This window comes from Natator depressus, chromosome 14, assembly GCF_965152275.1.
Source record: "Natator depressus isolate rNatDep1 chromosome 14, rNatDep2.hap1, whole genome shotgun sequence".
Classification (NCBI taxonomy): Eukaryota; Metazoa; Chordata; order Testudines; family Cheloniidae; genus Natator; species Natator depressus.
This window is the reverse complement of record NC_134247.1, coordinates 42993348-43019945: the sequence shown is the minus strand read 5'-3', so window position 1 is coordinate 43019945 and position 26598 is coordinate 42993348. Positions and strand designations below refer to the sequence as shown.

At 56.1% G+C, this 26598-nt stretch overlaps 1 protein-coding gene across 3 annotated transcripts; it reads right to left on the bottom strand.

Annotated features, from left to right (window-relative positions):
• Positions 1 to 418: 418 nt before the first annotated feature.
• On the bottom strand, positions 419 to 24629 carry ATAT1 (alpha tubulin acetyltransferase 1). 3 transcript variants are annotated; one of them, XM_074971348.1, is made up of 12 exons: positions 24450 to 24629; positions 21661 to 21721; positions 21195 to 21286; positions 18842 to 18902; positions 18012 to 18125; positions 16253 to 16354; positions 15584 to 15629; positions 11016 to 11087; positions 9387 to 9606; positions 2467 to 2579; positions 1976 to 2021; positions 419 to 1598 (listed from the first exon to the last, which is right to left on the bottom strand). In XM_074971348.1, exons 1-12 carry the CDS (start codon positions 24557 to 24559, stop codon positions 1262 to 1264), a joined length of 1374 nt encoding a protein of 457 aa, XP_074827449.1. In that variant the 5' UTR covers positions 24560 to 24629; the 3' UTR covers positions 419 to 1261. The 3 variants fall into 3 exon arrangements, 2 of the variants coding, with proteins under 2 accessions (XP_074827449.1, XP_074827451.1); XR_012641842.1 differs by lacking the exons at positions 419 to 1598; positions 1976 to 2021 and adding an exon at positions 7065 to 7172 and having other exon boundaries at positions 2490 to 2579; XM_074971350.1 differs by lacking the exons at positions 419 to 1598; positions 1976 to 2021; positions 2467 to 2579 and adding an exon at positions 5386 to 7172.
• Between the last annotated feature and the right edge of the window lie 1969 nt (positions 24630 to 26598).

Genomic DNA, 26598 nt, shown 5'->3' with positions numbered 1-26598 from the left:
GGGGTTGGAAGGGCTGGCAGGCTCCCTACCTGGCTCCACGCAGCTCCCCGGAAGTAGCCTGCATGTCCCTGCAGCTGCAAGGGGGAAGGAAGGGCAGGGGGCTCCGTGTGCTGCACCTGCCACAAGCTCTGGCTCTGCAGCTCCCATTGGCCGGGAACTGCAGCCAGTGGGAGCTGCAGAGGTGGTGCCTGCAAGCAGGGGCAGTGTGCAGAGCCCCCTGGCCCCTCTGCCTAGGAGCTGGAGGAACATCCTGGCTGCTTTTGGGGAGTCCCCCCACCCGAGATAAGTGCCGCAACCCAACCCCCTGACCCAGCCCTGAGCCCTCTCCCACACCCAAACTGCTGCTGGCCCAGGGCAGCCCGTGAGCCAGCAACACAGGCCACTGCAAAAGACACTGTGACTTCCATGACCTCCGTGGCCATGACAGACATGCAGCCTTAACCATGAGCTCTTCGAGAGGGAAGACGGTTCCATCATGGGAGCCCCTGGTCATGCTGCATAATGGGAATCGTAGTTCAAGTGTCTCATGCCCCCAGGTTCTTCCCTAGGTTGGGCTTCCTAATGGGACTACATCTCCCATGATTCACCACAGTCTCTTGGGGAGGAGAGGCAGATGCATCATGGGAGACATAGTCCAGCCAGGGAGTCTGGTCCATAGTCAACAATGGGGACAGAAGTAAACTGAACTACAACACCCATGAGGCACTGCGGCAGCCTTGCAGAATTGAAATATTTTCGGGTTTTTTTGAGGTATTGTGGGGAGGGAATGGAAATTCCCCACAAGGTGCAGTCACTTTTCACGGAACAATTCCATCCCGTCGAAAACCCAATTTCCCATCCAAACATGAGTTTAGAGAGAACATTTCCCACTGCCCAGCTCCCTGATGTCTCCAGCTCTGAGCCCTCCATGCAGTGACCCCCTCCCTGGCTCCTCTCTCCTTGCCAACCACCCCTGTGAAAACACCACGGGCGAGGGGGGAAAGGAGGCTGGTGCCTGGGCATGGGGCCTCCTTTTCTCTCTCCAAAACCTCATGTGACACCCCTTCACAAACTTTCCAGACCAAAGCCACCAAGGGCTGGGATGGACCAGGTAGAATTTCAGGGGAATCATGCCAGCCAGTAGAAGATCAAGCTTATACCGGGATACCAAGCGACATGGACCTATTGGTCCCAGCAGGGAGGAGCCAGGGTACCGGGCTAGATGGGCCCGTAGGCCTGGGGTTCTGCAGCCATGCTGGCTTAGTGCTAGCTGCCCCCCTGCTCACCAGGGCCTGGTGTTGCGATACTCCTGCTTGTAGCGGATCCATTGGGCATCCCGTGACACTCCCGCTACCGTCCAGGATGGCCGCTTCCCCCATGGCACCCTGGCTGGGTCGTACCACCTGCTGCCGGGCCGTGGAGGGAGGCAGTCCACAGGATCTCCTAGGCCAGAGGGCTTTGACTCCGGGGCCGCCCAGACGCCTGGGTCCTTAGTCCTGTCTGTCAGGGCCGGCTCGGTGGGAGGGGAGGTGCCCTCAGAGTAATGGACCGTCCCACTTGGCTGGGGTAGGGGAGCTGGATGTGATGTGTCCTGGCTGGTGATCATTGTGCTGTCCAACCTGACATAGAGAGAGGGAGGCACCAGTCAGTGCCGGGGGTGTGTCCCCTCGAATACTGCTAGAGTGTGGTGGGGGGTAGAAGTGGGGAGCACAAGCCAAGGATCGGGGGAGGGGAGGGCTCCCAGCAACGAGGGAGGTGGGCCATGTGAGGAACAAAAGCCAGAGGAGGAAGGATCACAGAGGAGTCCTAGAAGTTGGGGTGCTGGTGGCATGGGGAGCACGGGGAGGGATCCCAGCAGAGGGGAGGCAGGTGGTGTGGGGAATGTGGGTTGGAGGGGGTCATGATGGGGTCCCAGAAGTGGGGGGAGAGCAGGTTGTGTAGGTAGGGGGTGTCCTGGAGGGGTCCCAGAGGCGGGCAGCGGAAGCACGAATCTTACCGGCCTTCTGAGTCCTGGAGTCTCCTTAGTGGCTCTCGGCTGCTCTCTGGGTCAAGGAGCAAAATGGGGAGTGAGCAGCAATTCTTGTAACTTCCCTGATAGTCGCTCCCAGTCCCCCCCACCCTCGCCACCTCGGGACTGTAGGGAGCAGGGAGGAAGTGGGGGGCTCAGTGCACCTGGCAGTCAGTGCTGACACCAGTGCCCAGTGCAGCAGGGTGAGGGATAGAGGATCAGCAAGAGGAGACCAGCGAAGATGTGGCAGGACTCCGGCTGGCTCCAGGGGGCTAGGACAGGACCCCCTGAACTGCCAGACTCTGGGGGCAGCTGCAGCCTGAGTGCTGGGCTTCGAGGCAATGGGAGAGAGCAGCAAGATGTCCACCTGCCAGGATGCCAAGAACCGATCCCAGCCCAGACACACCCAACCCCGCCCACAGTGAGAGGTGGAAACCCCAGTCCAGCTCGGGGTGGGGCCCTGCGCCCACCCCACTCACCCGCTCTCCTCTCAGCGCCGCCGGCCACCCCCTCAGGCAATGGGGCAGGGTTCCCGTAGCGGCTGTAGGAACTCCGCTGAGCCACAAGGCCGTCCTGCCCCACAGCACTCCCCCTGGAGGAGAGAGGGGAGGAGACAGGGCAGGGTGATGAGGAGGAGGTGGAAGGTGAGGAGTGGGGGGGATGCCAAGCTGGGAGGGGGGAGAACAGACATGGCATGGAGTCTCATGGGACGGGAGCACAGACAACGTGATGGAATGGAATTAAGGTGGGGGGTTCAGCAGGGGGCACTCTCCCCTCACAGGTGGTGCTGACACCCTGGCCCGCACCGTGCTGAAGGGAACAGGATGGCAGCTCGGCCTGGGGCACTCCCCCTTGCACTCAGTGCTGATCTCGATGCCCTTGTTCCTGACAACCCTTGTGATCTTGAAAGGCCTGCTTTGCACAGGACCCTGTCCGAATCCCAACTCAGACACCTGCATTTCACCTCCCTGCCCTTTCCCCCTACAGGATCCACTGACCCACTTCATTTCCTGTCCTAAATGGCTGCAGAGTCCCTCTGCGGCTGTTCTCCAGCTGCCCCACCCCAGAGGTGGCTGCATTTCAGTAGAGGTGGAAATCACTCTGGGATCCTTGGAGCTGCAAGATGGTAGCCATGTAAGTGATCAGTCTACTGGCCTGAGAGGATCCCAGCTGATACAAAGCAGCGAGGACAGCGCCTGGCAAACCCATTCTGGTTTATACTCCAGAGCCAGGCAGCACCAAGGGACCCTGGCTGGTTCTGCGCAGACCTTCAGGAGGGGTTCAATCAAACTGCTGCGCTTAGCTTATTATTCAGGGTACCCAGTAGCTGGTGAAAGGGGCTGGCTAGGCAACCACTAGTGGTTCTGTACCCCCAGACAGACCCACCCTCAGCAATGTGCTGCATACCTGCAGGGATCGATGAGATTCAATCCGCTAGACCCAAGTCCCTTCCCAGAGCTGGGCATAGAACCCAGGAGTCTTGGCTCTCAGCCCCCCTGCTCTAACCACTAAACCCAACTCCCCTCCCAGAGCCAGGGATAGAACCCAGAAGTCCTGACTCTGACCCCCACCCAGTTCTAACCACTAGACCCCACTCCTCTCCCAGAGATGGGGATAGAACCCAGGTGACCTGGCTCCCAGCCCTCCCTACCCTAACCACTAGACCCCACTCCCCTCCTGATGGCACAGCTCCATAAGATGGTTCCAGAGCTGAGATGGGCAGAGCAGTGCAGCTGCCCTCAGCCCCTGTGGTGCAACAATAAACGACAAAAGCTTCCATGGAAGGTTTTGAATAATAATAAAAAAAATCTCCAAACTTTATTGAAATGTAAACAAAAGCTCACGTTCCCGCATTGAACGCTAACGACCGAAGGCAGCTCAGAGCCCTGGGCAGCTGGGAGGGGACAAACGGGGGCAGAGATCAAAGAAAGACACTGTCAACCCAGTGAGCTAGCTGTGCGCTCAAAGGCTGGCGGACAAGACCCTGGGCTAGGAACCAGGAGCTCTGGGCTCAGTTCCCAGCTCGGCCACTGAGCGGGTGTGACCTTTGGCAAGTCCTGGAGATGCAGATCCTCCCAGGTATCTAGGTGCGTAACAGCTGGTGAGTTCAATGGGCATTGTGACGGAGAGGGGACTTTCTGTAGTATTTGTATGGAGGCCTCTGTGTGCCTCAGTTTCCCCTGCATGTGGCACTGGTACCCAGAGGAGGAACACTGATTTAAGTTTGCTCTCAGGGCAGGCTAAGAGACATAGGTGGGGGTCCCCTCCCTGTCTGGGTGGAGCCAAGAGCCCTGAAGGAACTGGTGGAAACTGACCCAGAATAACAAGGGGGCCAGCGACCGAGCTCCAGGGCCTCATGGATTTCCCCGCCTCTCTGCCAGGAAGCTGAGCAAAAAGCCCAGAACAAACAAGCGACAGGTGGGGGAGGAGTTCTGGCTTCTGGGGGGGAGCTGGGAGCAGAGGAAGGAGGTCGGCCTGAGAGACAGAGCCTGACCAGGAGTTCACTGTGCTTGAACCTTCTTTCCTCCATGCTGACCTAAGAACCGCCAGCTGCCGTGTGCAGGGTGACTAACCAATGGTTACCTTGTTTCAAAAAGGCTGCCACTGTCACAGTATTGACGGGAAGCACGGAGTATGGGGAAACTGAGGCATATAGACGTCTCATATAACTACTATAGAACATTCCCACTTTATCACAGGTATCTACAAATACCTTTGAGGATTTAGGCATGAATTTCTCTGGCCTCAGTTTCCCCATCTGTAAAATGGGGAGAACAATCCTTCCCTTATATGCCTGGTCTGATTGTCAGTTCTTTGGGGCAGGGCACAACGGGGACCTGATCTCAGCTGGGGAAGGGACTGTCTCTCTCTGAGTGTCTGTGCAGCACCCGGCACAATGGGGCCCTGATCTCAGCTGGGGCAGGGACTGTCTCTCCCTGTGTGTCTGTGCAGCGCCCGGCGCAACGGGGCCCTGATCTCAGCTGGGGCAGGGACTGTCTCTCCCTGTGTGTCTGTGCAGCGCCCGGCACAACGGGGCCCTGATCTCAGCTGGGCCTTCAGGTTTTAATATAATTTAAAAATAAGTGCACCAGATTCACGTCAGGGAGGTTTTGAACCAAAGTTTTCCAGTGTTAATAATTATTAACTAATTAACACTTTCATTAAGCCTCATGACATCCCTGGGAGATGGGGCCCTAATTTTATACTTTTTTACAGATGGGGAAACTGAGGCACAGAGTGGTGAAAGGACTTGCCCAGTTTCACATAGTGAGTTTGTGAAGAGACTCAGGGATCTCTACTCCCAGTTGTCCTACTTTAACCCACTCGGCCCCACTGCCCTCCCAGAGCTGGGGATAAAACCCAAGATTCCTTACTCCCAGCTCCCCTGTTGTAACCTGCTAGGCCCCTTCTCAGCTTTCAGAACTGGTGATAGAACCCAGGAGTCCTGGCTCCCAGGCCCCCCTGCTCTAACCCATTAGACTCCTCTGCCCATGAACAGCTGTGATGCCTTCAGGGGAACTGGAGCAAAAGCAACTGAGAAGTCATTAACAGTGGTTCCCTTTGGGGGCACCTGGGTACTGGCCACATCCTCTGTAGATCCCTACCATGGATCTGTCAGCTGAAGGGACCCCTTGGAGGGATCTGGCAGTCAACAGTGGATCCCTCCTGAGGCTCTAGCCATTGGCAATTTGTAGACAACCTTTTTAGGAGGCATTTGTAATGGAGCCATGTGGCAACCCAGGCAATCAGGAAGCTGGGGGCGGACTCTATTTGTTGGATTTAGCAATTGGCAACAAGTAGCGGATCGCTTTTGGAGGACCCAGTAGCCTGTCAGTTTTGGGTGTTGCTAAGGCAGGCCCCTTTTCAGATGCACCAGTCAAAGAATGCATCTCAATCTTAGTTTGGTTTCAGTGGTTGGCAGCATGAAGCAGATCCCTTTCTAACCCACTCAAGAGAATAGAGAAGCAGATCTTATTCTGGAGTCAGTACTGGTGATCTGCACTGGATCTCTTTTAGATCCAGCCACTGGGAAACAAGGAACGGGTCATATTTTGAAGCCAGCAACTGGTAATCGGCAGCAAATCCCTTTTAGATCCAGCAACCACACGAGACAAAGGGACTTTATTTCAGAGTCTTCTGTTAGTGGGCCAGAGTGGATCTTTTTAAATCTACCGACTGCAAATCACATGGGATCTCATTTTAAAACCAGGAATTGGTGACCTGCAGCAGATCCCTTTTAGATCCACCAATTAAGAAACATAACCAGTAATTGGTGATCAGCAGTAGATCCTTTAAATCCAGCAAGCATGAACCACAAGGGGCACCTTGCTCTAGACTCCACCCACACTGGATCTCACTTAGATCTACCGAGAAACATACGGGGATCCTATTTCCGATGATGAGATTAGTATTTAGTGATCCTTTTTAGATCCAGCCACTCAGAAAAATAAAGGGATCCCTTTAAGTCAGCAAATTAGTGGATTGCTTTTAGATCCACCCACTAAGGAACACACATGGATTCTATCCTTAAGTCAGCCACTGGTGATCTGCAAGTAGACCCAGCAATGATGACACGCAAGGGGACCTGGTTCTAGAGTGGATTGAGGAGATCTAGTTTAAGTCCACTGGCAATTTATAGTGGATCCCAGTTAGATCCCAAGACAAACAAAGGGGTCCTATTTCTGAGTCTGCAGTTGCCAATTTGCAGTGGATCCTTTTCTTTAAATCCACCTACAGACAAACACAAGGGGAGGATCTGATCTGGCACCAAGCAGCAGATCCCATTTCGAGATCCGGCACGGGAGGGACGATCAGAACCAGATTTCCCACTGTAAACCTCTGAGAGCTTTGGATCCAAAGTACAACATACGCATATTTTAAAAAAGGGGGTGGGGGGGAACTACCGTGCTAATGGGACCAGATCCCTCTTCGGAGGGAGTTTTAGGATCATTCCATAGAAAAACAAGCAGCCCAGGAAAAACACCCACTGAGCCCCGGAAATAACCCAGCATCTGCGCCAGCCCCACCGAAGCCTATAAAAAAGGGCTGCGGAGGAACGATGGGGCTGAAACCCCACCTCTCGCCGCCTGAGATCTCAAGACACAAATGGACGACCAAGCCGGGGCGGGGGTGGGGGACACAGCGGCGACGTCAATAGCTGTTTTTTTCCGAGCGGGTGAGGGAGCTGGGATGGGGAGGAGGGGGCAGAAAGAAAGACAGAGAGAAGACAGGTTAGATCCCAGGCAGGCTGGGGGAAATGTGACCAAGCAAGATCCCTTTCCCCCCCACCCAAAAAGAGATGGCTGGTGACTTCTGGTTCTTATCCTGCCTGGTCTCCTGAGCTACTGTGTGGTTCTGGGGGCACAGTGGGAATGGCTAAAGGCACCAGGTGTTGGTTCTGCTGGGCCAAATTCAACGGTGCAGGAAAAAGTGGGAATGACGCCCCCCACCCCCAACTGGCTGGAAAGCAGGGGTCAAGGGACAAAGCTGGGTGACTAGCCCAGAGCTGAAACTGGCTGGCAGTGGTGTCAAGTGAGAGCAGCTCGGAGCATGGCTTGCACTGATCCAGACCTGGGTATGCAAAGCATGAGTGTGCAAAAGTTAGTGCAGCTTGCATGGATCCATCTGTGGGAGCAAATCGTGAGCGTACAAAACCAGTGGGGGTTGCACTGAGCTGGCCCCGGCCATGCAAATGGTGAACCTGCAAAATCAGTGCACCCCCCATGGATCCAACACGCTGAGCAGGCAAAGTGTGAGTGTGCAAAATCAGAGAACTTTGCATGGACCCAACACTATCATGTGCAACACAAGCATGCAAAAACAGCATAGCTGATGTGGATCCAACCTGGTGTGCAAAGCACAAATATGGAAAAGTGGTATGGCTCACACAGGTCCAACATGCTGGTGTGCAAAACTAGTTGGCTTGCACAGATCCAACATCTGAGCTTGCAAAGGTTGAGTGTGCAAATTCAGACTGGCTCACACAAATCCAACCTCTGAGTATGCAAAATCAATGCATCTCGCACACATCCAGCATCTGAATGTGCAACAGGTGAGCATGCAAAATCAGTGAGGTATACAGAGATCCAACATGTGTGTGTGCAAACAGTGAGCATGTAAAAACAGTGCAGCTCACACAAATCCAACACCTGAACTGCAAAGGGTGAGCAAGCAAAATCAGAGCAATTTGCATGGATGCAACATGGTGGTGTGCAATGTAAGTGTGCAAAATCACATGGCTCCAACCTGGCATGCAAAATCAGTGTGGTTTGCACAGATCCCACACCACAGTGTGCAACATGAGTACAACATGTGCCAATGCAGCGCTCGGTGTGAACATATAAAAGGTGGTCTCCTTGCACGGATCCGGCACTCACACACAAAACTAGTGCACCTTGCACCGATCTGGGACTCGCTGTGAACGGGAAAGCCAGTGCAGCTGGCACCAATCTAGCACTCAATGCGGACGTGCAAAAGCAGGGGAAACAGCACCAGTTTGACACCTGGCCAGTGCAAATCGAGGACAATCTGCACTGACTTGGTATTAGAGCGAATATGCGACGCTAGTGGGCGGGGATCTGGGCCTCAGCGGGAGCGTGTACAGCCCAGAAAAGGGGAAAAGTTTGGCATGGGCGCACAAACCGAGGGCTGGCAGTTTGTGCAAAATAAGGCCAACTCCCCCCAAGGCAGCACTTAGGGTGGACGTGCAAGACGTGGATGATCAGGATAAGCATGCCATGCAGGTGGTCCAGCCAGGGCTCGCCAAACGACGCGACAGCTGCTTCCACCTCCCCGGTGCTGAGCAACTCCCCCTCATTCACAGCCCCACTGAGTCTGGCCCAGAGCAGGGAGGCCCCACATCCAGTCTGCAGCTGCCCGCTCCGGGTAACTGCGGGAGGGGACAGAGCTGAGCAGCTGGGCATTAACGCAGTTCAAAACATAGGACCAGGAGAATGAGGAAGAGGGTCATGCTCCCCCTTACCTGCCCTCCCCTCTGGTTCTTGGCTGAGTGAGAAGATACCACCCTGCACCAACATCCCGCAGATTGCCAGGACCAGACGTCAACCAGCAGCCCAGATCCAAGATCTGTAGGATCAGAGGTCAGCCTGTGTTCTAGATCCTCAAGATCTCATGGGATTGGATGCCATCCAACAGCCCTGCGACCCAGATCTCCAGAACCGCACACCGCCTGGCAGCTCAGATCCCAGATCCCCAGGAGCAGGTGCTGCCCAGCAGCCAAGATCCCCGCTAATGGAAACCACCCGTAATCGGATGCCGCCCAGATCTCTGTGACCGGGCACTACCCAGCAGGATGCCCTCCATAAAAGGGCCCAGGCTCCTAGGCGCAATGCTGGCTGGGTCCATCAGGGTTACAGCGGCAACGTCCCCCGTCCCGTACCTGGTTCTTCGCCTCTGGGCGGCCGGCTCGCCCGGCTCGCCGTTGAGCAGGTGGTGGGCGGCCGCATGCGGGGGGCAGAGGCGCAGGTTCCGCAGCAGCTCCTGCTCGTTGAGGAAGGGCTTGAGGCAGGTGCGAACCGGCGAGTTCCCCAGGCTGCTGGAGCGGGTCAGCGAGTGCGACTGGTTGAAGGGCCAGGGTGGCTCCACCTCCTCCTTCAGGACTGAAGGGAGATGCCCAGGATCAGGCCCTCTGGCCCTGCTCCGTGCCCCCCACGCCCCTTCCTAACCCAGGTACAGCCTGGGGGCCCTCAGGATCCTGGATTAACGAAGGGGAAGGGAGTGAGCCTTGCGAAGTCATAGAGTTCTGGGGCCTCCTGTTGCTAGAGAGGCCCAAGGTGTGTGACAAAGGGGCATGTTAAGACGGGCCCAGGTTGTTTTCCAGCTCTCAGCCTCTCTTGTCTAGGGATGGCCCAGTGGTAAGGGTGCTTGTCTGGGCCTTGGCAGACCCAGGATCTATTGCCGGTTCTGCCCCAGACTCCCTGAATGACCTTGGGAAAGTCACTTAGCCTTCATGTGCCTCAGTTTCCCCATTTGCAGAAGGCAGCTAATAGCAGGGCCCTGCTTCCCAGGGCTACTGTGAGGTGCTCAGATCCTATGATGATAGAGGCTAGATAAGATTGATAGAACATAATACGGACAGTCCAGTCCATCTGCCTATGCTGTGTGGCGGTAGCAATGGGATGAACCCCTCCAGCTAGCAGTGTGTGTGTGTGTGTGTGGGGGGTCCATTCTGTCCTCTCTGCAAAGTGGGGGGTGGGGATCTGCCCTCCCCCATCAGAGGGGAGGTGGCTTCCCCCGCAACAGCTGTGGGAGCGGCTCCTGGAGAGGGCAGTGTGGTTGACGGCTGATTGGTGGGTGCAGTGCAATCATTGTGCAGGGCAGTAAAGAACCCTCGGGGGGTGCGCTGGGTGAGGGAGGCAAAGAAGGAAGCAGAAGGGGAATGGGTAGTGCAGCAGCTGGGCTGGGGGCAGAAGGGAAAGGGGAATCATTCTAGCCGCCCCCCCCCCCCCCGATTCCAGTCAAAGCAAACGGAGGGACATACTGAAAACCACACGTGCCAGCAGCCTCATTTCAGGGGACCCCCTGTCACAGCCCTGCTGAGTCCAGGCGTCCCTGTGTGGTGACACTAGGCAGTGCAGGCTGGGTTAGTCAGGCTAAGGGCCCACAGGGTCCAGCAGCCTCAACCCCTCTTTGATGTTCATTACAGCCAAGTGCTGCCTCTTCTCAGCCACTGGGGCGCCACACCAAACCTCCTGGGATTGTTTGGGGACAGAGGGGCACATCCTAGGTGGGGATACTCCTGAGCCAGCCAGTCCCCCATCCACAGGCTGGATCACAGCCAGCGCCCCCATCCCATTCCCCACCCCCTGAGCCAACCAGACTGCTCCGCCCCTCCCCCCGGGCTGGATCAGAGTCCGCACCCCCTAGAGGGGAAAGGCCCTGTGTCTCATTCCCCAGCCAGCCAGTCCCCCATCCACAGGCTGGATCAGAGCCAGCGCCCCCTAGAGGGGAAAGGCCCCATGTCCCAGTCCCTGCCCCCCACCCTGGGCCAGCACAACGGGTCTCTTACACTCTCGGTCTGTCAGAGAGTAGGGTTTTATCTCCTCCTCAGCACGTTTTGGAGGCAACTTCCTCACCGGAGCTGCAGGGAGAGGGTGAGAAAGGTCAGTCCCAGAAAGGCAGAGGCCAGAAGGGGTTGGCCCAGATTGTAACTATCACATCCCAGAGCTGGAGGTTTCAAACCCGTCCTGGGCTCACAGGAGCACTCCAAACCAGGCCATGATCACTCCTGGCCTAACTTTGATTGCCAACTCTTCAGGGCAGGGCCGGTCGCTTTGGTCTGGGTCTGTACAGCGCCTAGCACAATGGGGTCCTGGGCTGTGCCTGGGCTAGTAGGCGCTACCGCAGCAAACGCACCCCAGGGTCCTGGCCAAATCTCACCATGGCTGATTGCATTGTACTGCCTCTCTAAGCACCGCACCCTGTAGGTTTCCTTTCCTTTCCAAAACGTGCGCTGTTGCTGTTCGCCGTTAAATGGATGCTGCACCCCACCCCAGAGGTGGCTGCATCTCAGCACTGCTGATTGATCCCTGTGCCGAGTTGCTGTGCATCTGTTCTCCAACTACCGCACCCCAGAGATGGCTGCATTTCATCCCTGGATGAGCAATCCTTGTGCAGCATCACTGTGCAGCTGTTCCCTTCCTGCCCCACCCCAGAGGCGGTTGCATCTCAGTGTCTGACGAGCAATCCCTGTGCAGCGCTAATATGCAGCTGTTCCCCAGCTGCCCCACCATGGAAGAAAGGGGCAGGTACCCTAGTGCTTGAAACACTGATTGCTAGACTCGGCAAAGCCCTACAAAGCAGCATGTAGGGCACCAACCCATCACTGAACGGGATGCAGCCCCATGAGGCATTAGCATTTCTGCCAGGAGGGGTCCAGTTGGAGCAGAATTGGCTGAGCAGAAGCAACATCCGTCGCTATTATATCTGCATTCCCCTACCACCCAGTAACTGCTCAGCAGCCATCCAAACCCAGAACAGAGAGATGCTCCCTGTTTTCAGAGATGCTCGGGCCAACCTTTCCAAGAGCAGCCTCTGACTGTAGTCTCCCTTGCACGTTTGGGCCCCTGTCGCCTAGGATCCGCTTTCTAGATTTTAAGGGCAGATGGGACACTTGTAATCTGAGCTCCAGGATAAGCCAGACCACAGAACGGCTCTGGATTGATCCCTGGTTGAACCAGAGCAGATCTTTTATGGGGAAAAAAAAAAGACCCGTTCTTGATTTTAAAATCTCCAGCGATGGAGAATCCAGCACAGCACAGCTGGGCCAACCATTAATACCCTTCACTGGTAAAAATATACCAGTCTCAATCTTCCAGCCACTGGATCTTGTTAGACCTCCGTCTGCTAGACCAGCGTTTCTCAAACTGGGGGTCCCAACCCAAAAGGGGATCTCAAGACTATTGTAGGGCAGTCGTGAGATCACACAAATTATAGGGTGACCATACGTCTGAGTTTTCCCAGATATGACCTCCTTTTTGGTCCTCCAAGCTCCGTCTGGGTGGATTTTTGAAATACAAACAAATGTCCGTAATTTTCTCTTGCTCATCATTTTTCCTTGTCTTCAGAGCTGGGTGCCCGGCCCGCCGCTGTCGCTCTCCGGCCACACAGTTCTGAAGGCAGCACTGCCATCAGCAGCAGCACAGAAGTAAGGGGGAGCATAGTACGGTTACTTAGCTTTGTAGGGATCTGCACTCATGTTGCGAAAGCTATGTTTGGTACCAAGAGTGAGGTGGGTTGGCACAGCCTGAAATATTTTCAAAGGGAGGCCCAGCAAAAAGTTTGAGAACCCCTGTGCTAGACTGAAGAACCTCCTACTATCAGATTTCTCTTCCCCATGCAGGTACTGCTAGACAGTGATCAAGTAGGGTGACCAGATGTCCCAAGATTAGGGGCTCTGTCTTAAATAGGCAACTCTATCCGTCGCCCCCTGAAAAAAAAGTGTCCCGATTTTTCACGCTTGCCATCTGGTCAACCTAGGATCAAGTCACCCCTTCACCTTCTCTGTGCTCAGCTAAAGTGATTTGCCCAAGGATCCACATTTCCCACTGTCTACAAGTGGCATTGTGCGTGATCAGCACCTCTGAGAGCCAGGCTGGAGGTGTCTGGAGTCAGGCAGCCCACAACCAAGGGGCTGGAAATCAGAGGCCATTTGATATGATGGCCTGGGGGTGTAACCAGTAGGAGATGGCAGCTGTCCCGAGCTCCCCGCTCGGTGCGTGTGGGAGACAAAGGACTCTCTTTGTTCCAGCTGGGCAGGCTTTTGAAAACACAAGGGAATGGAAATCGTGTGACAGGGATAAAGTCGTCTAGATAGGGACGCTGATTCAATCGGTCTCTGCAAGTCCCCAGCTTGGAACGTAGCATCCCCTCCCCGCAAAGCAGGGCAAATTGCAGAGCTCGATCCCGCATGCTGCCTTTCAGTGACGGCTTTCAACCCTGGCACAGAATGGATTAGGGCGGCAGGGCGCGGTGTGGTTGAGTTGCCTCAAGAGGGCGACAGAGCGCTGCTGCATTGGCCAGCCTGCTCCTGATGCTGCTATAGGTTGGCGCTCAGAGCATGGTACTGGATGAATGATGGGAGAGTGGAAGTCTCAACCCCCATGCCCCGGTGTGGCACTAGGGGGTGCTGTGCTGTAGGGAGCAGGGTGGGGGCTCAGTAGGGAGTGCTGTGCTGACCCCAATGCCCCAGAGCAGCACTAGGGGGTGCTGTGCTGCAGGGAGCAGGGTGGGGGCTCAGTAGGGGGCGCACTCCCCTCAGTAAGTGCTGACCCATAGGGGGCAGTGTCCTTTCAAGGTGCCGATCACTCACATTCAATCAGGCACTCACTCTTCATTCTTCTCCTCCTAGTCCCACTTCCACGAGCTTCCCTACACTTTTAATGGAGTAACTGAAGAAAAATTCTTCTTCACTTCCTGTCCCAAACAGCTGCTAGTCACTGTATTCGTCATATCTGGCCTTATGCTCTGGTATGAGTATTAAACAGCTGCTATGCCCCACCCCCAACACGGGTCAGTGGTAGGTGAGCAATCCCTGTGTTGCTGCGTGGCTGTTATCCAATTGCCCCACCCCAGAGGTGGCAGCATTTCAGCGCTGGTTAAGCCATCTCTGGGTGGCGCTGTTGCATGGCTGTTCATCAGCTGCCCCACCCAGAAGTGGCTGCATTTCAGTACTAGGCTGAGGATCTCTGTGAAATCTTGCTGCCTGGCTGTTAAGGAGCTGCCGCGGCCCACCCCAGAGGTGGCTGTGTTACAGCTGTGGTTGAAATAATGCTTGCATGAGGTAACAGCCTGTCAATCTGCACAGAGATGAATGTGCTATGTAGACGGCAACAAGCTGTAATGTGCCCCTTGCTCTGCACATGGAGGTGCCGAAGCGGCGGTAGGGAAGCTGACAAGATGTGGTCATATCAGCCGAGGTTCGGGGGGGTCATCACAGGACAGAGGAGAAGAGGGGGCTTCTGTGTGGGGTTCAGGGCGAGATGCAGGGGAGGAGACACTCAGGGAGAGGTACGAGTTCCTCACTGCATTGATGCTGCTTAAAAAGAACGCCACCCCCGGGGCGACGGGAGGCATGGCAGCATGGGGGCCAGGAACCTCAGGCAGGGAGGATCTAGGCATGCTAAGAATGCACCAGCTCTCTATATGAGACGGCCCGAGCATGAGGGGGAAAAAAGGGCGAGGTTAAGTTCCAGAGGCATTCGGTAACACTGCCCCCCGCCCCCAGCTCTGGGACGATCAGCAGCGGGAGGAGGAGACGAAGGCAGCTCAAAGAGTTAAATCCCACTGATATGAATGAAGTCAGCATGAGCCTGTGGAACTCACGGACACGGGAGAGTCCTGAGGCCTGGAGCTTAACAGGATTCAAACACAGGCAGGGTTGCCTAAGGGTTAGAGCAGTGGGCCGGGACACAGGACACCTGGATTCTATTCCCTGCACTGCCACCTGGCCTGCTGGATGAGTCACTTCACTGCTCAGTGCCTCAGTTTCCCATTCTGCCCTTTGTCCGGGTGAGAAGCAGGATACAGCAGAGGTCCTGTTCCTTCCCCGCAAGTCTAGCTGTAGCTCCTTCTTGGGGGACTACAACTCCCAGAATGCACATGGCCTTAAAGGGGCCAAACCCCAATTTTTGTTTCCCGTTTGCTCGCCACTCAGGCTAGCTGGCCCAGCTGGCCGGGAAGGGGTGAAGACCACCTCCCCCATTCGCTTCAGGCCTGAAACCCCACAAGGCAGTGGAAAGACAGGACCCACCAGGCAGAAAGCAGGACTGAGTGGTGCTGTTATCGCTCCGATTGGGGGTGTTTGCTACCCCCTCGGGGCTGCCACTTGCCCTCCAGATCTGTTGTCTTAGCCCCTGGTCTAAACCCCAGGCCTCTGGGGTAGCCCTGCCTATGCAATGGGGTAGCAGGACTGACGCTGACCCCTAGGGGGCAGGCTGGGCTTTGCAGCTGCCATCAAAGCAGCCCCCAGCTGGCGGCTGCGACTCAGAGATGTCCATGGGCAGGGTACGGGCTGCATGTCAGGGGAGCGCCCCCTGCTGACGGAGAGGGAGGGCCACCCATGGCCAGGCCACTCACCGTGCTGGTCAGCAAAGAAGCCCTCGAAGATCACAAAGTTGTTCACCTGGGAGAAGCGAAGGCCACGGACAATGAGAAACTCCTGCCTCTGACTCCTCCTGCCCCCACTCCCACTCCCCCGCCTGGCGCCAGCCCCCAACACCCCAGTACCAGCCGCCTTCCCCACCCCCGCCAACCCCCACCCACGCTGCCCCCATTCCGCCCCAGAGACAGCCCCTCCCCTAACTCCCCGCCAACCCCATTGTGCCCCAGCACCAGTCCCCCCTCCTCCCTTCCTTTTCTCCCCAGTGCCAGCCTCCCCCACCCCCATTCCCCTAGCACCAGCACCAGCCCCCCCCCCCCCCCGATACCCTCATACGCCTGCCCTTCGCCAGCCTCCCCTTTGCCCTGCCCAGTCATGCTCAGGCCCCTGCTGCTCCAGGAGGACAAAGGTGGCCTGAAGTCACATCCAAGCCCAGGAGCGGGGGAGCTGAGAATCAGCCCCTCTGGCCCTCCAACGGGGCAAGAGCTTTCTCCTCTGCAGCTCCCTGGCATGGCTGGCAGCCGAGAAAGTAGCTGCTCCTGATAAATCACTCAGTACATGCCCTCTGCCACCCCAAGAGCACAATGGGGTGTATCCGTCCCCCACCCCCCGGAGGATGATGGGAGAAGCCAGAGGGTGCGACTCACCTGGGGGATGGTCCCCTGGAGGTTGTAGTGCTTGTGGAGGAAGCAGAGGAGTTTCTCCGAGGGGCGATCCACGGCCAGCTGGTGGGGCTGCACTCGCTCACGCTGACAGCCGGAGAGGAGACACAATCGGGGACTAGTCAAGGTCACAGGGTCAAGATTAAACACACCCACGGTGAAAGCAACATCTTCAGCTAAAGGACTGGCTGGCGCAGGGGGTGGGGAATGGGTAGGGCCCTACCAAATTCACGGCTCCAATCTGGTCCCTGGCTGGGAGACTGGCTGGGTCAGGGGGGCAGGGAATGGGACACAGGGCCTTTCGCCTCTAGGGGGCACCAATTCCACTCCAGCACCAGGTCAGTAGCTGCTTAAGGTTGTTCCCATCTGTTGGCCCACAGGTGAAAGCAGTTGGTGAGCCCGAACACAGGTCCTGGTCACAACCACCACCTCTAACTGGCCACTTCCCAGCAGCCTCAGGCCTGGTCACAGACTCCGGATACCAGACCGACCAATGGTCTGGAATCCAGGCTCAGATGGACCAATGGGGTCCCCCAAAGATGTGGGAATACAGGTCCAGATGAATCAATGGGGTCACGCATTGTGACAGTCAGGATCCAGACACCCCAAGGGGAGAACAGGGGGTTTGAACCCCCCAGAATAAGTGACTGAATCAATTCGTTGTGGACAATATTATTGTGTATCAATATATGTCAAGGGTGGTCTTTAATGAAAGCTTGAAGTGACCTGAACTTTGTGGCCAGGAGGAAATCTGTGTACAGGCTCTGGCGATGACCATATGCACGTGTGTATGTTCAGAACATTGTAACTGTAACCAGGATTCAACTACAGCATCACCTCCCGACAGGGGTGTGAAGCAATCAGGCAGGCAGGGACACCAAGCATTGGCCTGCCCAGGGAAAGCTCATGGGGGATTACTGGAGTTAATGGAAAGACACTGAAACTGACAAGAAAACCCCAGTCTTGGAAAACTAGGGGAGGAGGGAGTTTCCCGCACTCTGTGAATTCCCACAGTCTGGGCAGGGGGAACATGAAACCCATAAAGCCTGTCCAAAGGGAAGGCTTGAGGAAGTGAAGGCTGTCCAGGGCTGGCATCTAAGCAGGGTGCTGTCTGTGGCCCACTAGAACAGAGGGCATGCTGGGAAACCGTTCAGGTAACTGGCATCAGGAAAGGGAATTTGGCTAACAGAGAAGCGTGAAGCCTGAGACAGCGTCTTTATTTTCCGCGGAGCTCATCCGCGTTGGCTTTCCCTCACTATTTCCCCTTTGGCACTGCGATTTCTCTATTCAATCAACTTTTCCCCTTATTTCTCCTCCAAGCCGGGCTCTAGGATGCAGCCTGTGCGACAAAGGGAACTGATAACTGGGGGCAGATTTCACCCCTTCGGGGGGAGGGGGGGGAGGAGGGAACCAGAAGGGAAAGGTCCAAGTGTGGGGTAATTCAGAGAGACAGGTTTTGTTTTTTTTGTTTGTTTGTTTTTTTTTGGGGGGGGGGGAGGGAACTTGGGCTAGTGGGGCCACCCTGCAAGGAGTAACTAGGTTGGTGGAAGCCAGGGTGAGCCTGGAATCAGAGCTCTGAGCCGTACGGGCACGATGGCACCTGAATTTACAAGGCAGGTGGTGCCAGACCCCCTCACTGGTCTGGGTGATCCCCAAACCCTCCCACCCGGCATGGCAGGGAAGCAGGAAAGGGGTGAGAGGGACCCTCCCAGACAGAGCAATTCCCTTGGGCCCCTGCTCTCACCTGCAGCATGCACTGGAAGAGCTCCTTGCCATAGCCGTGCCTCTGCAGCGACTCATGGATATAGAAGTCCAGCACGCACAGCGGCTCCACCTCGTTGTGAGCCCCATGGCGATCCTGGGAAGGGGGGGCGGGAAGAGGGAGAGAATATGCAGGCAGTGCTGAATAACCAGGAGGCCCCCAGAATAGGTGACCTGCCCTGAAAAGTCAGGGAACCTGGGAGTCCTGGCTCATGGACACCCCTGCTCTAACCCACTAGACCCCAGTCTCCTCCCAGAGCCAGGGATAGAACCCAGGAGTCCTGACTCCCAGCCCCCCGCCAGCCCCCGTTCTAACCCACTAGAACCCACTCCCCTCCCAGAGCCAGGGTTAGAACCCAGGAGTCCTGACTCCTAGCTCCCGCCGAACCCACTAGACCCCAACTCCCTCCACAGAGCCAGGGATAGAACCCAGGAGTCCTGACTCCCAGCCCCCACCCACACCCCATTCTAACCCACTAGAACCCACTCTCTTCCCAGAGCCAGGGATAGATCCCAGGAGTCCTGATTAAAGCTGGGTGAAACTTTTCCAACAGAGGTTTTTCCCCTGATGCTGAAATTGATCCAAGTAACAAGGATCGCAATGTGAATGGAACGCAAAAGGCCAGTTAGACAGCACACCACTGAGGTTAGCACAGACTGTGAGGGGACAGTGCCCCCTACTGAGCCATCCACCCCGCTTCGTGCAGCACAGCACCCCCTAGTGCCGCACTGGAGCATTGGGTCAGCGCTGACTGAGAGGGGAGCACGTCCCCTATTGGGTCTCCAGTTCAGAGCTGCATTACAGCAACTCACCAGCAGGAAGAGCTTCTTGTAGCCGACCTTGAGGAAGCCAATTATGGCCCCTTTCCCCGCTCTGCAATGGGGGAGGAAAAGAGGGGACATTAGTGAAGGCATCAAGTTGGGAGAGAGGAGACACACACTGATGGGAAGCCAAGATTGTCCTCTCTGTGCATGAAGTTCCTCTAGACTCTATGGTACCAGCTGCATAGGGTCAGAGGAGCCATGGACAGGTGAGCGAGGGTCCCATCTAATCCTCCAATATCTATGGTATGGTGAATGTAGAGGGGGAGGGAATGAGAACCTGTGAAACTCACTGCTGCAGGACATTACCCTGTCAAAGAGCTGAATGAGGCATAGGCACCAACTTTCCCTGGCACCGGTGGGTGCTCGCCCCCCCCGCCCTCACGCCAACCCTTTCCCCAAAGTCCCCGCCCCAACTCCGCCCCCTCCCTGCCCCTATTGGATCCTTTCCCCAAATCCCTGCCCCAGCCCCACCTCTTCCCCAAGCATGCCACATTTCCCCTCCTCCCCCCTCCCTCCCAGCTGCGCGGAACACCTGTTTTGCGGCGCAAGTGCTGGGAGCTAGGGGGAAAAAGCAGGTGTGACGTTATTGACATGAACTGGGACCGTATAGATCATTGTTGCAACCAAGGTCCTGTAGTGGCACCAAATCTTGTATAAAGGGGGGTCAAATAAGGTGTCTCAGACAACGTTATAGTTTGCTGGTTATGATTATGCTGTCTATATGTGTGTATCATTTTTTGTAGTTAAAGTTATGAATATTGGCTCTATACTGTCTGTATTTCAAACTTATGCTATTCTTCTGGGTGACACCCCAGACAAGTTGGTGTCAGCTCTGCCTAGCCTGCTTGATGGCCCATTAAGGACCATCAGCTATACAACTGACCCTTTGAGAGAAGGCAGACACGCCTCGTGACTTAGCAAGGTAGGCAGGGACATGCCTATGGACAGAACTCTGAGGTTTTTCCGGGCCATGTGATGGACAGCTTGTCTTTAGGACAAAGAAAGAAAGACCACATGGCAAGAGAATATAAAAAGCAGCTGCAGCTCCTCCATCTTGTCTTCAGGCCTGCTTCATACCTCTGGAGGAACTTTGCTACGCTGAAGCTTTGAACCAAGGACTGAATGACCCATCCCAGCTGTGGATGCACTCCAGAGACTTGATTTGAACCTGCAGTTTATTTTACCGCTGCTGCAAGCCTGAACCAAGAACTTTGCCATTACTGTATGTCATTGATTCCATTTAACCAATTCTAGCTCTCATCTGTATCTTTTTCCTTTTATGAATAAACCTTTAGATTCTAAAAGGATTGGCAACAGCGTGATTTGTGGGTAAGATCTGATTTGTATATTGACCTAGGTCTGGGGCTTGGTCCTTTGGGATCGAGAGAACCTTTTTTCTTTTACTGGGGTATTGGTTTCCATAATCATTTATCTCCTTAACGAGTGGCACTGGTGGTGATACTAGGAAACTGGAGCGTCCAAGGGAATTGCTTGTGTGACTTGTGGTTAGCCAGTGGGGTAAAACCAAAGTCCTCTCTGTCTGGCTGGTTTGGTTTGCCTTAGAGGTGGAAAAACCCCAGCCTTGGGCTGTAACTTGCTTTAAGCAATTTGTCCTGAATTGGCACTCTCAGTTGGATCCCACCAGAACCAGCATCATTACAGCGGGCACGCGGCGCGCTCAGGGGAGGAGGCGGAGGTGATGGGGGTGACGGAGGAGGGCAGGGGGGCGGGGAGCTACCAATTTTTCCCTGTGGGTGCTCCTGCCCCGGAGCACCCACGGAGTCGGCGCCTATGGAATGAGGCATGTAGGGGAGCAGACACTGGTGTAGACACATCCAATCCTCAGCTTCAGGACAGGAGTTGATGCCCACCTGAGGAAGGGATTGGGGGCCAAGAAGGAATCTCTCATCATCTGAGGGTACTGCCCAGTGGGGTGCATTGGGGGAAGTTTATAACCTTCTCAGAAGTACCCAGCACTGGTTGCGTGAGAGGCAGAACCAAAGTGTTCATTGCGCTGATCAGGATACTGGGGTAGATGGGCCCACGAGTATGATGCAGAGAGGCAGGCTACCGGGCTAGATGGGCCCATGGGTCTCATGCAAGGAGGCAGGATACCAGGCTAGATGGGCTCATCAGTCTGATCAACGGAGGTGGGATACTGGGCTAGATTGTGCCAATGGTTTGATCTGGGAAGGCAGGATACCAGGCTAGATGGGCCCATGGGTCTGATCTGGGGAGGCCAGCTAATAAACCAGAACAGCTCACTGGTCTGATGCAGAATGACGTGCCCTTCTCCACAGGGATGGCTCGGGAACCAAACCCGGGTCGCAAAGGGACTCACGTCTTCACTTCATTGTCCTTCAGGATGTAGAGAACGTGGTGGTTTGTCTGCATCCGCGAGGCACTGGTAATTGGGGCCGGCAGGTTCTGGGCCTAGAAACAGATTTGGGGTGAGCTGGGGCAGAGGGCAAAGCTGTGCTGGGGAGGAGAACTACCACAGCTCAGCCCTGGATCGGACCCAGTGCCTCCTGGCCCCCTAAGCCAGCCTGTACCCTGCCCTGGGGCCACGTCAGAGTCAGCGCCCCCTAGAGGGTAAAGCCCCCCCCCCCCCGTCCCATTCCCCACTCTCCTGAGCTCACCCATTTTCTAGCTCACTGATGAGCCTTCATCTTCAAATAACAGGGCGGGGTAAACAAGGGTGGGAGAGCTCACATCTGGCTGACCCTGGTACCCCTATTTCCCCCCACCCCAGAGCCTAATCCCATCCCACGTGCCATTAACTCCTCGGTTTCCAAACTCTACCTTACCTTGGCCGAGGCCTTGCCCATCTCGTCTATGATGGTCATGAGCTGCTGCTGCAGATCCACCCTGAGCAGAGGAGAGCAAAGGAGTTAGGACTCGCTGGAGTCTGAGCCACCCACAGAAGGAGGGACTGTGCCCAACCTTTGCTGAGGGAAAGGGGTCTGAGCCCCTAAATGCCATAGGGGGTGGCAGGGCCGCAGGCGGTCAGGCTGTGTCTGAGACGCATTCACGTGGAAAAACATCAGCAAGACAATACCTTATTGTTCTCCAGCTACCAGCCTCCTCTGCTTAACGACTACCCCTACTCCCCTCCCAGAGCTGGAATAGAACCCAGGAGCCCTGGCTCCCAGCCTCCTCATGAACCCCCTGGACCCCACCCCCCACCCAGCTGGGGGTAGAACCCCTGGAAGGGGGGCCGTAATGCCCTGGCCACCTGCTCTCCCCACAAGCCCACCCCCTCAGTCCTTTAACATAAAACCCCCCATGTAAGCCACAATGGAAGGGCCTCGGGGGATCGTGAGGGACTCTCACAACCCACTGCACTCTGGTGCAGTCCATTAGGCAATGCACACATGAAGCAGCAGCAGCAGACAGGAAAGATTTAATCGGCTGTATGTTGCTGACAGCCTCTCCCCAGCTCCCAGTGCAAAAACTGTCTACCAGTGAGTGTCTGAAGGGAGGAGGATTCTTTAGGGGATGGAGGGGGGAGCTAAGAGGGATGGGGAGGGCCTCGCCAACTGGGTGTCAGGGCCCATCCCCTAGCGCTGGGCAGATCTTTGAGCCTATGCAAGGGAGGAGGGCGGAGTGTGAGCACTGAAGAGATTTTGACCTAGGTCTGGACAAAGGCCTGGAGAAATAGGATGTAGGGATCAATGCTGCCCAGCCCATCTGGGGCTGGAGTTGATGGGATCCAACGGAGTTTTGCCTTCTGCTGAATTCTGTTACTCCTTCCCTCGCCGTTTACAACTAAACACCAAGATCTGTTCTAGCTAGGGTGACCAGACAGCAAGTGTGAAAAATAGGGACAGGAGGGGGTAATAGGAGCCTATATAAGAAAAAGACCCCAAAATCGTGACTGTCCCTATAAAATCGGGACATCTGGTCACCCTAGTTCTAGCCCACTAGACCCACTCCCCTCCCAGAGTCAGGGATAGAACCCAGGAATCCTGACCTCCAGCCCCCCACTCTAACCACCAGACTTCACTCCCCACCCAGAGCCAGGGATAGAACCCAGCAGTCCTGATCCCCAGTCCCCCCTGCTCTAACCACTAGACACCACTAGACCCCACTCCCCCCCCACCCCACCCTGAGCTAGAGCTAGAACCCAGGAGTCCTGACTCCCAGCCCCCCCCACCCCTCACTCTAACCCACTAGAGCCCACTCCCCTTCTTGAGCTGGGAATGGAACCCAGGAGTGCCCCACACACCCCAATCCCCAGTCTATGTTTCTCAGTCCTTCAGTGGGAGGGGCCAGGCTCTTCCATAACCAGGGTTACATCACGCCAGGGACGCTGTGGCACAGATACATGGCACTGCTGTGCAGATACGTGGCCACCTGGAGATGCAAGGCCCATGGCTCACTAGTGGAACTGTGGGTTGTAGTTTACAATATGTGGGGTTCTGGCCCTTCCTCTACCTCCGCCCCATAGTTCAAAAGTCAGCAAAACACTCCAGAGGCCATTTAAAGAAGTGACTTCGTGAGGAAGTGGTGGCAATTACCCAGCATGCTCCACAGGCAAGGGGTGGCAGATTATACCCAGCACAGGTGGTGCAATTTACCCAGCATGCCTCTTTTACCCAGCTGCACCAAAGTCCAATCACATGAACAGCTATTACCCATCATTCCCCAGGACAAGGGTGCCTAATACCCATCATATCTGGGGGCAACAATGAGGGATAGCTATTACCCATCACACCCCAGGGCAGAGAATAGCTGGAGTCTTATCCCTGGAGTCTGGGTGATGTCCAGAAATAACTTTGCCTCCTATATCCCCAAAACACCACTGTGGAAGGCTCCAGAGGAACCAAATGGGGGGGAAATGCCAATGATCCTAAAGGACCCAGGCTCTCCAAAACAACTCCACCCTGGTGCCGCCCTCAGTTGGACACTCTGGGGTGCTCTAAATCCAGCGAAAGCCAGCCTGGCAAAGCCTGGACACAGCTTCCCCCTGGTGAGCCTGAGGACTGACCCCAATTGTGCATGTGGAGAGCGCTGAGGCAAACCCTCACCTGCTGCCTGGCGCAGGGCCCCCATCTACACCCCTACTCCGGTGCCATTAGTCGGGATAAATGACAACACCACGTCCTGGCTGCAGTTTTGGGGCAGTGGTGACAGGCATCTCCTTCCCAGCACGCACTGGGGAAGGAGCACCTCTCATACCCTGGGGCAGGGGTGATGGGCACCCATTACCTATGGGATCCTCCCAGTACCTATCATGTCCTGAGGCAGGAGACACCCCCTGCTACCCATGGTGCTCTGGGGCAGGGGTAATGGGCACCCGTTACCCATGGTGCCCTGGGGCAGGGTCCAGCCCTTACCCATCATGCCCTGGGGCAGGGGTGATGGGCACCCATTACCCAAGGTGTTCTGGGGCAGGGGTGATGGGCACCCATTACCCGTGGTGCCCTGGGGCAGGGTCCCCCGGGGCAGGGCCCTCCCCTTACCCAAGGTGCCCTGGGGCAGGGGTGATGGGCACCCGTTACCCATCGTGCCCTAGGGCCCCCCCCCGTGCCAGTTGCCATGACCCCTGAGCGGCCCCGCGCGGGGCGGGGTGCCAGGCCGTTGCCATGGTTACCTGTGGGCCGCGGTGTAGCCGGGCCCCCGGCGGCCCGGCGGCTGGAGGTGCTGGTCCACCGCCGTGACCCGCTCCCCGAGCAGCGCGTCCACATCAAAAGGGAACTCCATCGCCCGCCGGCATCCGGGTCCTGCTGCTCGCCCCCCGCCCCGTCCTCCGGCGCGCGGCGTCTGTCTAGCAACGCGCGCACCGCCCCCTAGCGACGCCCCACTTCCGTGGCAAGCGTCCCGCGCCTGGTCTTGCCCCTAGCAACCGGACCTCCCTAGCAACCACGGGCTTGAGCTTGCCCCGCCCCCTCCCTCACTCTGCTCCCGCCCCCACAAAAGGGCCATGGGCGCCTCTCACTCCTGCCCGAGGGCACGACGGGTAATATCTGCTCCTTGTCCCAGAGCATGATGAGTAATAAGTGCCCATCACCCCTGCCCCAGACCCTGATGGGTAAGGGGTGCTCATCATTTTTGCCCCAGGGCATCATAAGATCCCAATAGCTGTCCCCCAAATCCAAGTCCGCCCAATATCCGGGAGCACCCAAAGCCTCATCACCCTCAAACTACGGGATCCACCTAATCTGCCTCCCATTAAAGGGGGCTTCCCATAGGCTGCCTTCCAAATAGAGGGGCCCACCAATTTATGATCAGCAATTTAGGGAACTCCCCCAACTCCAAAGTCTCACCCTTCTAATGAGAGGACCCATTTAATCTGGCTCAGATAAGGAACTACCTCTGCCTCCTCCAATGGACGGGACACCCTAATCTGGTCTCCATCATAGGGATCCTCCCAATAAACAAGTCCTTCTGCTCCCTGAAGCTGTCTAACCTACGATAGGGACCCCCTGGACTGCCCCCCTCATTCTGCCTTCCCCCTCACTCCATAGGAACCCCCCATCTGGTCCCCCCATTATACAAGACCCCCAAAACAATGGCTCTCCCATCATAGGGAACCCCAAGGACTATCCGCTACCATAAGCGCCTCCCCCAACCTGCCACCCCCCTGTAAGAACCCCCTTACAGTCTAGTCCCCCAATATTGGAGAGCCACTTATAACAGTCTGACATCCCCTCAAATGATGAGACACCCTTAGCCTGGATCTCCCAGTGGAAGGGCCCCCTCAGTCTGTCTCCCCCATAATAAGACTGGTCCCTCAGTAACAGATCTCCCACTCCCAACCCTGGTCTGTTTCATCCAAGGGTGTATTATAGAGGTGACCCATCCAATCATGGGGGACACCCCCACCTCTGGGCTGGTCACCAGGATGAGGGAGGAATATTGTAAACGGCCAGCCATTTCACCCCCCACAATTAAAGAAGAGGGCACCTCCTGTCAACCATGGTGGTTGGGGAAGGGGAAGAGGCAATTGTGGGGACCTCCCCTCCCACCCACAGATAGATTCCCCCACTTCAGGATAGGCTGCAGTGGCCAGGGCAGGGGGAATATCATGGCAACACCACCATCCCCATCCCTAAAGAGAGCATACCCCCAGATCAGGCTGCAAGAGGGAGCTCAGTACCACAGAATGGGAGTCTCTATAGGCCACCCCCCTAAAAGACTTTTCTGACCCATCTCCTATTTTATACTATGGCCATCACTGTGGTATCTGGGAGCCCAGCTGCCTGGGATTTATGGGGCATCTGGCATGGAAAGGGAGAACCTTGATAGAAGGGGTTCCCTAGCCCACTGAGGGGGTTAGGACAGGCAGCACTATGACGGCAGAGGGGGGCTGCAGGCTGGGGACTCAAGATTGGGGTTCAATTCCCAACTCTGACAGACTCCCTGGGCAAGCCCTTGTACCTTTAGAAGCCTCAGGTTCCCTACCTTTAAAATGGGGATGAGCCTTCCTCTACCTCTTCTGTTCAGCCTGCAAGAGCTTTCAGGCAGCAACTGTCCCTCAGTGTGTGTCTGTGCAGCACCCAGCACACTGGGGCCCTGATCTCATCTGGGACAGGGACTGTCTCTCGCTGTGTGTCTGTGCAGCACCCGGCACAACGGGGCCCTGATCTCAGTTGAGGCAACTGTGGATAGGTGCCCTGTAGGCAGGCTACATGTCTGTGAACAGGCAGGCAGGTGCGTTGTGCGTCTGATCCAGTGGGTCCATTGTGAGTGAGTTGCATGTCTGCAATTGTCCAAGTGTGGCTGTTCTGGTGTGTGCCTGG